The sequence below is a fragment of the Nannobrachium achirus genome (genome assembly GCF_963921795.1).
Source record: "Nannobrachium achirus genome assembly, chromosome: 19".
NCBI classification, from domain to species: domain Eukaryota; kingdom Metazoa; phylum Chordata; class Actinopteri; order Myctophiformes; family Myctophidae; genus Nannobrachium; species Nannobrachium achirus.
In genome coordinates, this window is record NC_137826.1 from 61,550,278 (window position 1) to 61,565,908 (window position 15,631).

The following is a 15,631-nucleotide window of genomic DNA, read 5'->3' on the forward strand; positions in this document are numbered from 1 at the left end:
TTGACAGCCCAATCATCAGTGTATTTTGGATTCATGTCAATTTGTGTTTTCAGATATTTAACCACTTGAATACCTTATTAATAATTGAATAGTTTATTAATTACAATACTAATTAATAAACTTGACCTTTCACTCTGTACTTAGTCTGCTCTTTTTCACCAAATACACTAAAGCTCTTCGCCAAAAATAGAAGATCTACAAGCTCACAACGCCTCACGCTGCGAGACGTTGTGAGCTTGTAGATCTTCTATTTTTGGCTACATTCTCAGAATATGGACATTAGAGTTCAAGTGGTTAAAATAAAAGATATAGGAATCACTCAAAGATGTGGAGGACCCCCTGGGGGTCCCGGACACGCTGTTGAAGACCCTTGGTCTAGATAACATAGACAACCCTTACCCAAATTAATTAAGAGGTGAATAATATGATAGAAAAATAAAACGTAAATTTCCTTTAACCCATGGCATCTCGGGGGTTAACACTGTTAACTGTGTACACTGGTTAAAGAGGAGTGTAGTTTAACACAGTAAGGTTGTATGAACCCCCCCCCCCCTCTCTCTCTCTCTCTCTGTTTAAACACATAAAGGTTGTATGAACACAGATGGTCCTTTAAGAAGACCACAAGTGTGGGTAGGACTCCCCCCCCCCCCCCCCCCCCTTCTCTCTCCCCCTATCTCCCTCCCCCCCCTCTCTCTCTCTCCCCCCCTCTCTCTCTCTCCCCCCTCTCTCTCTCTCTCCCCCCCCCTCTCTCTCTCTCTCTAAATTCCAATACTTAACGCCTCCTCCCAGCATGGCTGTGTTACAGTGGAATTGGTGACCATCTTGTTGACTTCACATTATAAGGCCAAAGTTAACAGTCGTTAACAGACTGCTATTGTAATCTCACGTCAGACGTGTTTATCAGAAATCCCAGCGCTGGGAGAGAGTAGATAAATATATCAGATATGCATCTGACAGAGTAGATAAGTATACACTATATTTAGTTAGCTTTGGTCCATAGCCTTAGAGGAGTTCTCCCTAACGCTATGGACCAGAGCTAATATTTACTATATCTAGCTCTGACAGAGTAGATAAATATATCAGATATGCATCTGACAGAGTAGATAAGTATACACTATAATTAGTTAGCTCTGGTCCATAGCCTTAGAGGAGTTCTCCCTAACGCTTTGTTCCTCTGCCTCCGTACCGGAAAACCCTCTCGTCTGGTCCGAAAACAACAAAAACGGTTTCACCAAAACTAAAGGTATCAGTGGTAAGCAGTTGAAAGCTTACTCTACTTAATGGACGCAGTCTGGACCCCCCTCCACAGGCTTAAAATACACTTATAGGTCGAAATGAAAAATATTCCACCGGATGGAGACTTCATTTCTTCTAGTTTGTTACTATTTGTGGTGGCCATCACGGCACCAACTCACTGCTGCCGCGCAGGTCAGAGGACCGCATTAACAGAGCATTCGTCTCGTTGGGTGTTCAACCCAGGAAGAGTGTCTCCATCCGGTGGATTCATTTTCATTTCTCCCTATAAATGCATTTTAAGCGTGTGGTGGTGGGGGGGGGGGGGGGGGGGGGCAGACTGCGTCCACTAAGTAGAGTAAATGTATTTTAAGCGTGTGGTGGGGGGCCCAGACTGCGTCCACTAAGTAGAGTAAATGTATTTTAAGCGTGTGGTGGGGGGCCCAGACTGCGTCCACTAAGTAGAGTAAATGTATTTTAAGCGTGTGGTGGTGGGGGGCCCAGACTGCGTCCACTAAGTAGAGTAAATGTATTTTAAGCATGTGGTGGGGGGCCCAGACTGCGTCCACTAAGTAGAGTAAATGTATTTTAAGCGTGTGGTGGGGGGCCCAGACTGCGTCCACTAAGTAGAGTAAATGTATTTTAAGCGTGTGGTGGGGGGCCCAGACTGCGTCCACTAAGTAGAGTAAATGTATTTTAAGCGTGTGGTGGTGGGGGGCCCAGACTGCGTCCACTAAGTAGAGTAAATGTATTTTAAGCGTGTGGTGGTGGGGGGCCCAGACTGCGTCCACTAAGTAGAGTAAATGTATTTTAAGCGTGTGGTGGGGGGCCCAGACTGCGTCCACTAAGTAGAGTAAATGTATTTTAAGCGTGTGGTGGGGGGCCCAGACTGCGTCCACTAAGTAGAGTAAATGTATTTTAAGCATGTGGTGGGGGGCCCAGACTGCGTCCACTAAGTAGAGTAAGCTTTCAACTCCACACAGAGACCTTTGTTTTGGTCAGTAGCGAAATAGTTTGTTATTTTCGGACCAGACGAGAGGGTTTTCCGGTTTTGCCAAGGAGGTGCGGAGGTAGACGACAATAGCGTTAGGGAGAACTCCTCTAACGCTTTGGACCAGAGCTAATATTTACTCAGATATATCCAAAGACTTGCAAAAACAAAATCATGATTTTTCAAAAATAGCTGCTATTTGTTCAATAGTTAAAGCATGAATAATTCTAAATGGTAAAGGGGTTTAGTATTGGAATTCAGAACACCAGATGGGAGGTCTTGCAGATCAGTGGGTGGAGGTCTTGTAGATCAGGAGGTCTTGTAGATCAGGAGGTCTTGTAGATCATCAGGAGGTCTTGTAGATCAGGAGGTCTTGTAGATCAGGAGGTCTTGTAGATCAGGAGGTCTTGTAGATCATCAGGAGGTCTTGTAGATCAGTCAGAGTCGCTGCTCTCCTCTTCTCTGCTGATCTGGATCTGCAGCGACGGCAGCAGGTCCAGTCGGCTCCGCCCCTTCCTGCTGGGGGGCGGAGCCGAGGAGGAAGCATGACTCTGCTGCTTCCTGCTGATCATGGCTCCCCACATCCTGTTTACAATGACATCACATCCTGTTTACAATGACATCACATCCTGTTTACAATGACATCACATCCTGTTTATGATGACATCACATCCTGTTTACAATGACATCACATCCTGTTTACGATGACATCACATCCTGTTTACAATGACATCACATCCTGTTTACGATGACATCACATCCTGTTTACAATGACATCACATCCTGTTTACGATGACATCACATCCTGTTTACAATGACATCACATCCTGTTTACGATGACATCACATCCTGTTTACAATGACATCACATCCTGTTTACAATGACATTTACATCAAGTTGTGAAAGCTACAAGCCAAATATTCTCTTAAGACAACAAAACACCTGTTAATTAAGCCATAGTCTCGCGTGGCCAGATGGTTGCCTCCGCGATTTGGTCAAATGCTCCCAGCATACAGTCTGGCAGACCGGGGAAGAAATGATGAGTGCGAAGATGAAGTGGAAGTGAAGCCCCCACGTCACTTCCGTTTCCGTCTCACATCACACATATTTATCATTATATAAATAAAAATCATATAAGCATGTTTAGCTTGCTGCTTAGCAGAAATGACATTTTAAAATATATTTTATTGAACGGTAATGCCCGTTTTCGATACTCGCCGTTCGGGAGCTGCTGTTCCAGACTCTATATAGCATTCAGAGATTGTGGCATAGTTGTCTGGCTACGCGAGACTAATTAAGCCACAACAACAAATCATATGTCAGTCATATGGTTGCCTTCAGAGGGATTCCATGCGTAGAGCTGCCCGCCCCGAGACCAGACACGACGGATCTCAGAACCTTCCGACGACACCGCGGCATATTTTTAAATAGGCTGTCATGATTAACACTTCGCCAGCCGAAATAGAATGGCTTGTTGGTAGATTAGCCGTGAAATTTCTATTATTATATTATGATCTGAACCGCATACATTTTACAAGACCTTCAGCGCTATATCACGTAGTCTTCATCCCCCATAACCATCACGCGATCCCTGTTGTATTCTCACCACAGTCCCCAGCGAAATTCCTCAATCTGCATTGGCTTAGAGTGGCGGTTTCGACCGAGGCATCTTCTCCCCGTGCGTTTCGCGTGCGCGATCCGTTCACGTAAATGTGGGCTCAAATAATCCAAGTATGACTCTACAGTCGATATGAACATTTTCGCTAGCTTAGCCCCCAGCACTCCAGCTACGCTAGCGCTATCGTCTAAACAGAAAATGGATGGGAGCTGGGAAGCTATTACAGGGAAAGGACCGGACGTCACTTCCGCTTCATGTCAGAGGAGCCATGCGCTATCGATGGACGAGCGGTGACTAGGGAAGGTTAGACGATCGCCGATTTTCGGATACAAATCTTTTATTTCGTTTTTAATGACCCAGTACGGTAAATTACGGCGCCGCTGAGACATCCTTGCTCAGATGTCCGGTATAAAACGGTTTTAATATGGGCATCTCCATACGGCTGTCAAAATGTTAATTAAGACGTTTATAAACTAAATACTACCCTAAAACACCTTACAATTAAACTCTGTGCCACCAAACAAGTTAGAGAGCTCTTTTATGGATGTTGTTTTCATTTACAACGAGTTGAATGGTGGAGGCGCGTTGCATTGTGGGATTCGGCTATCCAACAAAGTGCTGGAAGTGACCATCAGCGTAAATGCACACTTTTTAGTGCAAATCCCTCGGCATTCCAAGCTATGAGCCTAATATTGATGACATCAGGGATCTCCATATATGGGCATACAAGGGACAAGGACGGAATGTGATGTCACAACACTGTGATGTCATAGGTCTCTAAATTACCTCTGTAGCCGAGAGTCTTCCTCGCCTTCTTCCTGTTCTTCTGCTACTTCCTGCTTCCTCTCTGGCTCCTCCCCCTTCCTGCTGCTCAGCTTGGAGGAGGAAGAGGAAGTGATGTCGCCGGCTCCCAGGCGACTCCACAGACGACCTGCGGGGGGCAGCATTGAGTTTGTTCAGTGGAACGATAAGTCACCAGGGTTAGGGTTAGGGTTAGGGTTAGGGCTAACCCTAACCCTAACCCTAACACGATCGCTCTATTTGTATGGCACATTCTAAAGAGCGTTGGAACGTTGCCAACACCATCGCTCTATTTGTATAGCACATTCACGCACGCACGTTTGCCGACGTGCGTGCAGCTTTCCGAACTCGAATTAGGAGTAATCCTTTTCAGAAGTTGCAAGAGATGTCATTTTGTAGTTGAACCGGACCTTTCCGACGCACATTTCGGTGGTCGGTGGCAGTATGGACTTAGCCTGGCGGGTTACAGTATAACGTCTGGACTTCCGTTGATTGGCAGCGAGTATACCGATTATTCTGTGATTTGGGCCAATCAGTGACTGCTTCCGCACTATGCTTCCGCACAACAAACGTAGTCTTCCTGACAACAAGTGAAAAGATTTCCCTGATTGGTCCATGTGTAGACGGTGACGTAGATGCATGCTGCAGGCTGCAGCATTTTCAAAACAACAATGGCTGCCCTCGCGATGCAAAAAGTGTAACAGTTAACGCTCTAACCATAAAACAACCAATAAGTGCAGTTATTTCAGAGTTGGAATCAATTACAACAATTAAAAAGCAACACGGAGGATGCGCTAGTGGAGTTTATCGGCCGAAAAGACGTGTTTGTTTGCCGTTCTTCCGACTGGCTGAGAGATGGTGATTGGTTAGAGGAGTCTGTCTGTCAAGGCAAGTACTCCCGCCCACTTTTCAAGCTGCCAATAGGCTAAAGGCCAGACCTTATACTGTGGAAGGAATGAACACAGATAACGTCGGGCCCCGCCAGGCTAGTATGGACTCCCCTTGAGAGTGTAGCTGCAGCGCGCAGCAGTGAAAGCCACGCATGGAAATATAATTAAATAATGAGTTAATGGGCTTCGGGCCGGGCTTTAAATAGCGGCACCAAATGGGCCAGGGACCAGGCCTTAATTCCATGGGCCAGGCCTTAATTCCACGGGCCAGGCCTTAATTCCACGGGCCAGGCCTTAATTCCACGGGCCAGGGGCGGGGCCAGGCCGGGCCGGGCCGCTCCGGGCCCCACATTTCAGGCCCGTGCAGGGCTCTAATCCATGTAAACAACAACATACTTCCTGTCTCTGGACCAATCAGAACACATACTTCCTGCTTATACTTCCTGTCTCTGAACCAATCAGAACACATACTTTCTGCCTTTGAACCAATCAGAACAACCAACATACTTGTCTTCCTGTCTTTGGACCAATCGGAGTGCAGGCCTCTGGACTCCTGGCTGGCCACGCCCAGTCTGCTGTGCACGTCTCTGATTGGCTCCCGTGGAGGGGGCGTGTCCGGGGAGCTGGAGCGTCTCTCATGGTACCGCCTCTTCCCCAGCCGCTGTCTGACATCTGGCAATCAATCAATCACACTGACAGCTGTCAATCAATCAATCACACTGACATCTGTCAATCAATCAATGATATTTAATCAACAAGCCTAGCATCTGATCAAATCAAATCAAGCTTAATTAACCAGAATTATTGTCCATATTTGGTAATGTTCTGCCATGCATTCTGAGTGTTTTTCACTAAGCTTATTCTAAATATAAAGGTCCAGGTAGATAGATAAAGATCCTTTCAGATAGATATTGCTGTATATCTGACCTGTCTTGGTAGATAGATATTGCTATAAAGGTCCTTTCAGATAGAAATTACTGTATAAAGGTCCTTTCAGATAGATATTACTGTATAAAGGTCCTTTCAGATAGATATTACTGTATAAAGGTCCTTTCAGATAGAAATTACTGTATAAAGGTCCTTTCAGATAGATATTACTGTAAGGTCCTTTCAGATAGATATTACTGTATAAAGGTCCTTTCAGATAGATATTACTGTAAGGTCCTTTCAGATAGATATTACTGTATAAAGGTCCTTTCAGATAGGTATTACTGTATAAAGGTCCTTTCAGATAGATATTACTGTATAAAGGTCCTTTCAGATAGATATTACTGTATAAAGGTCCTTTCAGATAGATATTACTGTATAAAGGTCCTTTCAGATAGGTATTACTGTAAGGTCCTTTCAGATAGATATTACTGTATACAGGTCCTTTCAGATAGACATTACTGTATAAAGGTCCTTTCAGATAGATATTACTGTATAAAGGTCCTTTCAGATAGATATTACTGTATAAAGGTCCTTTCAGATATATATTACTGTATAAAGGTCCTTTCAGATAGATATTACTGTATAAAGGTCCTTTCAGATAGATATTACTGTATAAAGGTCCTTTCAGATAGGTAATACTGTATAAAGGTCCTTTCAGATAGGTATTACTGTAAGGTCCTTTCAGATAGATATTACTGTATAAAGGTCCTTTCAGATAGATATTACTGTATAAAGGTCCTTTCAGATAGGTAATACTGTATAAAGGTCCTTTCAGATAGATATTACTGTATAAAGGTCCTTTCAGATAGATATTACTGTATAAAGGTCCTTTCAGATAGGTAATACTGTATAAAGGTCCTTTCAGATAGATATTACTGTATAAAGGTCCTTTCAGATAGGTAATACTGTATAAAGGTCCTTTCAGATAGATATTACTGTATAAAGGTCCTTTCAGATAGGTAATACTGTATAAAGGTCCTTTCAGATAGATATTACTGTATAAAGGTCCTTTCAGATAGGTAATACTGTATAAAAGGTCCTTTCAGATGGGTATAGCTGCATATCTAACCTGTAGTTCCTGTCTTGGCCACAGGGAGGTGCTGTCGGTGTCTCTTCTCCTCCAGCAGCTGCCTGATGTCCGTCACTGCGCTAGGAGCCGTCTCATTGGCCGTGGGCTCTGAGTCCCCGCCCCCTCCAATCCTATTGCGCAGCCCACCGGCCAATCGGCTGTCACTCCTCGCCGAGCTGCTGAAAAATAAATAATTATTATTATGATTATTAAGGTCTTGCTCGCTCGGCGGAAGTCTCATGTGGCTCAATAGTGTGGTAAAAATACAGCTCAATAGTGTGGTATGCTATGTCCAAAATACAGCTCAATAGTGTGGTATGCTATGTCCAAAATACAGCTCAATAGTGTGGTATGCTATGTCCAAAATACAGCTCAATAGAGAAACGAAGCCATGTCGTCATTTGTGCGTAATGTCGCCCTCTAGGGGGTTCATGCTGGTATTGTTTTGTATTCAAATCGCCATTGGGGAATCTGCGATCGCCGCATATAAGGACTGTGTTAAAAAAATAAACACACCATGTGCGCGTTTCTGTCAGCAGGGGGGTTCTGCATAGTTTATGATATTCATTCATATCTGATATAGCCTGTGTAACTCGTTTCTAGCGTTTATTGTGTTACTCTTTGGGTAAATCTGTACATTTCCACCTTAGTCGATGCTTCATATCCATTTGGGTCAATCCGAGAGCATGGTGTGTTTATATTTTTAACACAGTTCTTATATGCGGTGATCGCAAATTCCCCAATGGCGATTTGAATACAAAACAATACCAGCATGAACCCCGTAGAGGGCGACATTTCACGGAAGTGACATCACACTTCGCTACTGAATAGTGTGGTATGCTATGTCCAAAATACAGCTCAATAGTGTGGTATGCTATGTCCAAAATACAGCTCAATAGTGTGGTATGCTATGTCCAAAATACAGCTCAATAGTGTGGTATGCTATGTCCAAAATACAGCTCAATAGTGTGGTATGCTATGTCCAAAATACAGCTCAATAGTGTGGTATGCTATGTCCAAAATACAGCTCAATAGTGTGGTATGCTATGTCCAAAATACAGCTCAATAGTGTGGTATGCTATGTCCAAAATACAGCTCAATAGTGTGGTATGCTATGTCCAAAATACAGCTCAATAGTGTGGTATGCTATGTCCAAAATACAGCTTCCGTAGGATTTTTGTGCTAAAATTGATTGTTTTGCAGTTTTGGCTTCTAAATTTTCAGACCCCTCCTTTATTTCCTGGGGGCGGGTCACTTCAGTTTTGGCCCTATTCGGCTATGTATTCCCAATTTCCCATAGTATTTTTTGCTAATATTTATTTGTTTGCTGTTTTGGCTTCTATAGGGACCAAACTATCAGAAAATTACGGGGGTCACATTTTCAGACCCCTCCCTCATTTCCTGGGGGCGGGTCACTTCAGTTTTGGCCCTATTCGGCTATGCATTCCCAATTTCCCATAGGATTTTTTTGCAAAAAATGTTTTGTTTTCTGTTTTCTGTTTTGGCTTCCATAGGGAACAAACTATCAGAAAATAACGGGGTTGACATTTTCATACCCCTCCCCCATTTCCTGAGGCAGGGAGGGGGGTTTCAGTTTTGGCCCTATTCGGCTCTATATTCCCATAGATTTTATTTTTCTTCTTTTCGGTTTTGGCTTCTTTAGGGACCAAACTGTCAGAAAATGAGGGGGTTCAGATTTTGCATTCAATTGAAGATGCCAGGGCAGAGCCCCTGTAGGAAGATCTTCCATGTGTCCCATAGCATGATCTGACGGAGGACGATTATTCTGTCAAAGTTCTTATTGTTGATGCCATGGGTGTGCTTCAGAACATGAAAAAGACAAAAAGCTGTCAGATCTTCAGGATGCATTCAGCAAAACGAATCATAACGATGATGGCTGGCTATGTTGAGGGTCGAGTTGTCTTTGATAGGTAATATTAGTTGTATATGGATCAGTCATTAAAAAATACGAAGTCTTCATCCAGAGATGAAGCTCACTATGTCCATCAAGGAACTCCTGACTGTGTGATCAACCAAGGAGAAGTTGACATGTTAGGCCAGGGACTGCTTGAGTATTTCTCAAGGGACAGTTCTTTCGTGCTCTTTGTCATATATGATACCTTCATCAAGGGACATGATTTTGAGGAGGTGCACACATCGAAGAGGCTGCTGACACCGATGTCCAATTGTCCTGAGCTCTGAGCTTCCACCAATTGAAGAGAATTGAGAGGGTATGTTCCAGTCAGGTGTCTTGCCCTCCCTGCTCCAAAGGCAATACTTGAGCTCATCATATTTGGCTGCAAAGCAGGTTGCAAGGGACAGTCAGTCTCTGCAAGTGCTATGGCACTGGACTGCAGACTTTGTTGCCAACAGTATAAAGGCCCATTCCCACTGGGCCAGATTAACAGATAAAGAAATATCTTTCTCCATTCAAGTGGATGGTAAGACACAGATAAAAAATATCTGAGACAGATATTTTATTTTATCTGTATCTTACCATCCACTTGAATGGAGAAAGATATTTTTGTATCTGTTTATCTGGCCCAGTGGGAATGAGCCTTAAGGGAGGACATAGATAACAGTGATGAAGAATAGATCCTGTATTTGACAAGAATAATAACATAAGTATAAATGCTACCCCATCCTCCTCACTTGAACTGTTCCTACCTAAACTATTGAATAGCCTCGGAATATACTGTGAAGTTGTTTATAAAGTACTGTAAAGTACTCCCCCCCAGGATATGAGGGAGGGGTCTGACAATTGGAACCCTGTCATTTTGTGATAGTTTGGTCCCTATAGAAGCCAAAACAGCAAAGACATCAATTTTAGCAAAATACTCCTATGGGAATACATAGGTGAATAGGTTTTCTGATAGTTCGGTCCCTATAGAAGCCAAAACAGCAAAAAAAAACAATTTTTGCAAAAAACTCCTCTGGGAAATTGGGAAAACATAACTGAATAGAGCCCAAAACTGAAGTGACCTGCCCCCAGGAAATGAGGGAGGGGTCTGAAAATGTAATCCCCATCATTTTCTGATAGTTTGGTCCCTATAGAAAGCCAGAACAGCAATTTTGGGAAAACAAGGCAGAATAGGGCCAAAACTGAAGTGACCCGCCCCCAGGAAATGAGGGAGGGGTCTGAAAATGTGACCCCCGTCATTTTCTGATAGTCTGGTCCCTATAGAAGCCAAAACAGCAAAAGAAATCAATTTGGGCAAAAAAATCCTATGGGAAATTGGGAAAACAAGGCCGAATAGGGCCAAAACTGAAGAGACCCGCCCACAGGAAATGAGGGAGGGGTTTGGTCCCTATAGAAGCCAAAACAGCAAAAAAAACAATTTTAGCAAAAAATTCCTACGGGAATACATAGCATACCGCACTACAAGTCCACTTGAGACGACGCACCTTCGTCCTTTAGGGGCGGCCATAGCTGAATGATTAGGGAGCCGCCTGGGGAACCAGAGCCCCTGGTTGTCCCAGGTTCCATTCCATAGCTGAATGGTTAGGGAGCCCGCCTGGGGAACCAGCGCCCCTGGTTGTCCCAGGTTCCATTCCATAGCTGAATGGTTAGGGAGCCGCCTGGGGAACCAGAGCCCCTGGTTGTCCCAGGTTCCATTCCATAGCTGAATGGTTAGGGAGCCACCTGGGGAACCAGAGCCCCTGGTTGTCCCATTCCATAGCTGAATGGTTAGGGAGCCTACAATTGGTGTTAATTACCTCGTTAGCAGGTCATTATATTGATATTAATTAGTGTTAATTACCTCGTTAGCTGGTCATTATATTGATATTAATCAGTGTTAATTACCTCGTTAGCAGGTCATTATATTGATATTAATCAGTGTTAATTACCTCGTTAGGTCATTAGTGTTAATTACCTCGTTAGGTCATTATATTGATATGAATTAGTGTTAATTACCTCGTTAGCAGGTCATTATATTTATATTAATCAGTGTTAATTACCTCGTTAGCAGGTCATTATATTGATATTAATTAGTGTTAATTACCTCGTTAGCAGGTCATTATATTGATATTAATTAGTGTTAATTACCTCGTTAGCTGGTCATTATATTGATATTAATCAGTGTTAATTACCTGGTTAGCTGGTCTGCATACATGGTCATCTTCAGGGTCTTCTTGGTGGGCGTGGTCTTGGGGGGCGTGGTCTTGGGGGACAGACCAATCATCTTCAGTTCCAGGTCGTAGTCCATCTCTGAAGAGTCTGACCCTGAACTTGACCTCCGCGACCTCAGCTTGACCCCCGCCGACCTCTGACCTTTGAACTCCACCGTGCGGTCGTCTGACTCCATGTCATCTTCATCATCTTCCTCCTCTTCCTCGATGATGTCACCTGGAGAGAGAGAGAGAGAGAGAGAGAGAGACCTTTAGTTACCATTAGAGAGAGAGAGAGACCTTTAGTTACCATTACAACCAGAGAGAGAGACCCTTAGTTACCATTAGAGAGAGAGAGAGAGAGAGACCTTTAGTTACCATTAGAGAGAGAGAGAGAGAGAGACCTTTAGTTACCATTACAACCAGAGAGAGAGACCCTTAGTTACCATTAGAGAGAGAGAGAGAGAGAGACCTTTAGTTACCATTAGAGAGAGAGAGAGAGAGACCTTTAGTTACCATTAGAGAGAGAGAGAGAGACCTTTAGTTACCATTAGAGAGAGAGAGAGACCTTTAGTTACCATTAGAGAGAGAGAGAGACCTTTAATTACCATTAGAGAGAGAGAGAGACCTTTAGTTACCATTAGAGAGAGAGAGAGAGAGAGAGAGAGAGAGAGAGAGACCTTTAGTTACCATTACAACCAGAGAGAGAGACCCTTAGTTACCATTAGAGAGAGAGAGAGAGAGAGAGAGAGAGAGAGAGAGAGAGAGAGAGAGAGAGAGAGAGAGACCTTTAGTTACCATTAGAGAGAGAGAGAGACCCTTAGTTACCATTAGAGAGAGAGAGAGACCCTTAGTTACAATTAGAGAGAGAGAGACCCTTAGTTACCATTAGAGAGAGAGAGAGACCTTTAGTTACCATTAGAGAGAGAGAGAGAGAGAGAGAGAGACCTTTAGTTACAATTAGAGAGAGAGAGAGAGAGAGAGAGAGAGAGAGAGACCTTTAGTTACCATTAGAGAGAGAGAGAGACCCTTAGTTACCATTAGAGAGAGAGAGAGACCCTTAGTTACAATTAGAGAGAGAGATACCCTTAGTTACCATTAGAGAGAGAGAGAGACCTTTAGTTACCATTAGAGAGAGAGAGAGAGAGACCTTTAGTTACAATTACAACCAGAGAGAGAGAGAGAGAGAGAGAGAGAGAGAGAGAGAGACCCTTAGTTACCATTAGAGAGAGAGAGAGAGAGAGAGAGAGACCTTTAGTTACAATTACAACCAGAGAGAGAGAGAGAGAGAGAGAGACCCTTAGTTACCATTAGAGAGAGAGAGAGAGACCTTTAATTACAATTACAACCAGAGAGAGAGAGAGAGAGAGACCTTTAGTTACCATTAGAGAGAGAGAGAGAAACCTTTAGTTACCATTAGAGAGAGAGAGAGAAACCTTTAGTTACAATTACAACCAGAGAGTGAGAGAGAGAGAGAGAGAGAGAGAGAGAAAGAATGCTTGTCATGCCAATAAAGCATATTTGAATTGAATTAACAGAATTGAGAGAGAGAGAGAGCAGTGCATCTTGGGTGACTCGCAATGACCAGGAAGTTGTGGAACTATAATCTCGCCCTCAACATAAAATGTATTTTAATTGTATATATGTACCAATCGAATCTCTTAGTTACATCGATATCGTTCATGTGAACTAGTTTGTTTAAGCTTATTCATTATACTCATCGAACTCGCTATGACCGTGCCGTACCGTATCGTGGCCGTACCGCGCATCACCGCACAATGCAGTGTCTAGCAGGAGACGTCTATGCAAGACTAGTAATCCATATAGCGATTTATTTTATCATTTCAACACATATTCACTGTGTATTCACTCCATTTTGTTCCAAAATGTTCCTATTTATCATGACAAAGCAAAAAATAAAATAAAAATGTAAATACATATCAATTTAAAACTACACTCTCGCCATTAACTTGTTGACTGCCAAGGGCCACAAGAGGCCGCCAAAGTGCCAGACATTCCCCCATAGGCCACCGCTGTAACATACGGGGACCCGTTGACCAGTGGACTGAACATGACCCGGATGAAGAGAGTTAACAGATGGCTATAGGCTTTTTTTTTTGCCCGATTTGAGGCTATTTAGCCGCAAAAAAAAACTTTTTCGCTTCCATAGGAACACAGTTCAGAGAAAATGATCTCTAAATATGTGAGAATGTATTGGATTAGGCGGCGCGATGCGGCGGCGTTACCCGATTACGGGCCGGTGGAAAGAGATCGTGGTCGGCGGCCTGGATGAAAATTTAGACGGAGGCTTCGCTGAGGCCTCTGATTAATTAGAGAGAGAGAGTGTGTGTGAGAGTGAGAGTGAGTGTGAGTGTGAGTGTGTGTGTGTGTGTGTGTGTGTGTGTGCGCGCGCGCGCGTGTGTCTGTGTGTACCAGAGTGTGTGTGTGTGTGTGTGTGTGTGTGTGTGTGTGTGTGTGTGTGTGTGTGTGTGTGTGTCTGTGTGTGTGTACCAGAGTGTGTGTGTGTGTGTGTGTGTGTGTGTGTGTGTGTGTGTGTGTGTGTGTCTGTGTGTGTACCAGAGCGTGTGTGTGTGTGTGTGTGTGTGTGTGTGTGTGTGTGTGTGTGTGTACCAGAGTGCGTGTGTGTGTAGGGAGGGGTGTGGCCCAGGCTGTCTCCACCAATCAGGGGGCTTTTGTTCTTGACGTCTCTCTGGATCCGTCTGCTATGGTACCGCCTCTTCCTGTTATGTCACAGTGATGTCACAGAGAGAGAAAGAGTTTTAACAGAAACTCATGATGTAATAATTATCGCAATATTAATAAAAATATATAATATAATGATCACAATATTAATAAAACATATATAATATAATTATCACAATATTGATAAAAACATATAATAATTATCACAATATTAACCCTTTCTGTGCCACCTTTTCACCACTAGAGGGCGCCCAATGGCCATAGAATCCACCATAGACAAGCGTTGTATATGCACAAGCCGTGCGCAGCCATGATGCACCAGAACACTTTCCTTTGTGCATGAACAGGGACAGGATGAAGTTAGCTTGAAGTTAGCTATTGGCTACCAAGCATTTTAGAAGCCCTATTTTCGGCGATTTAGCCATGATTAAACCTTGCACACCTCATGGATATGCTTGGAACAGAGAAAATGAGCTCTAAAGATCCTGGATTGCATTGGAGTGGATGGTAAATATCGGTGGCGCAGCGCTCTCACGGGCCGTGTAAACAGATGACGGCCGACGGCCCGGCTCAAAAAAAAAAAAATACAAAAAAATACAAAAAAAAGATTTTTTTAAAAAGCCGAACTAGTTCGGGATAGGCACAATAAGAGTTAATAAAAGAATATAATATAATTATCACTATTAATAAAAACAAATGTAATAATTATCACAATATTAAAAAAATATCTCCCATCCCACAGGAATCCTGGTAAAATATCATCCTTAGTTCCCCTTCACCTGAACAGCATTTATAGTGATTTATTAAAGGTATAGGGGATTAATACAGTAACCTACCATGAGTTACTGAGTTACTTCATTCCTCCATAGTTTGGGTTGTAGTGTAGTATAGTATAGTTTATAGGTAAGGTGTAGGGATAGGGGTATAGTAGTAGTAGTAGTAGTAGATAAGGGGTATATATATATATATATATATATATATATACAGTATATATACAGTATATATATACAGTATATATACAGTAACCTACCATGAGTTACTGAGGATGCCCTTCATTCCTCCATAGTTTGGGTTGTAGTGTAGTATAATATAGTATAAGGGTAAGGATAGGGGTATATAACATAGTGTAGTATATATAGTATAGTTTATAGGTAAGGTGTAGGGATAGGGGTATAGTAGTAGTAGTAGTAGATATATATATATATATACTGTATATATACAGTATATATATATACAGTATATATACAGTAACCTACCATGAGTTACTGAGGATGCCCTTCATTCCT

At 43.0% G+C, this 15,631-nt stretch overlaps 1 protein-coding gene across 2 annotated transcripts in view; it reads right to left on the minus strand.

The window, feature by feature from the left end:
- Positions 1–745: 745 nt before the first annotated feature.
- Positions 746–15,631, minus strand: part of ncbp3 (nuclear cap binding subunit 3) — a gene marked incomplete at its 5' end in the record, with an annotated part of 58,995 nt that continues 44,109 nt past the window's right edge. Inside the window, 7 exons of one of the 2 annotated variants that reach the window (XM_080748914.1) lie at positions 746–2,809; positions 4,629–4,773; positions 6,041–6,205; positions 7,533–7,708; positions 11,625–11,880; positions 14,274–14,383; positions 15,602–15,631. The exon at positions 15,602–15,631 is cut by the window's right edge and continues 70 nt beyond it. In XM_080748914.1, coding sequence (XP_080605040.1) covers positions 2,659–2,809; positions 4,629–4,773; positions 6,041–6,205; positions 7,533–7,708; positions 11,625–11,880; positions 14,274–14,383; positions 15,602–15,631 — 1,033 coding nt within the window. In that variant the 3' untranslated portion in view covers positions 746–2,658. Of the gene's footprint in view, positions 2,810–4,628; positions 4,774–6,040; positions 6,206–7,532; positions 7,712–11,624; positions 11,881–14,273; positions 14,384–15,601 lie in introns of both variants that reach the window. The other variant, XM_080748913.1, reaches the window with a different exon arrangement.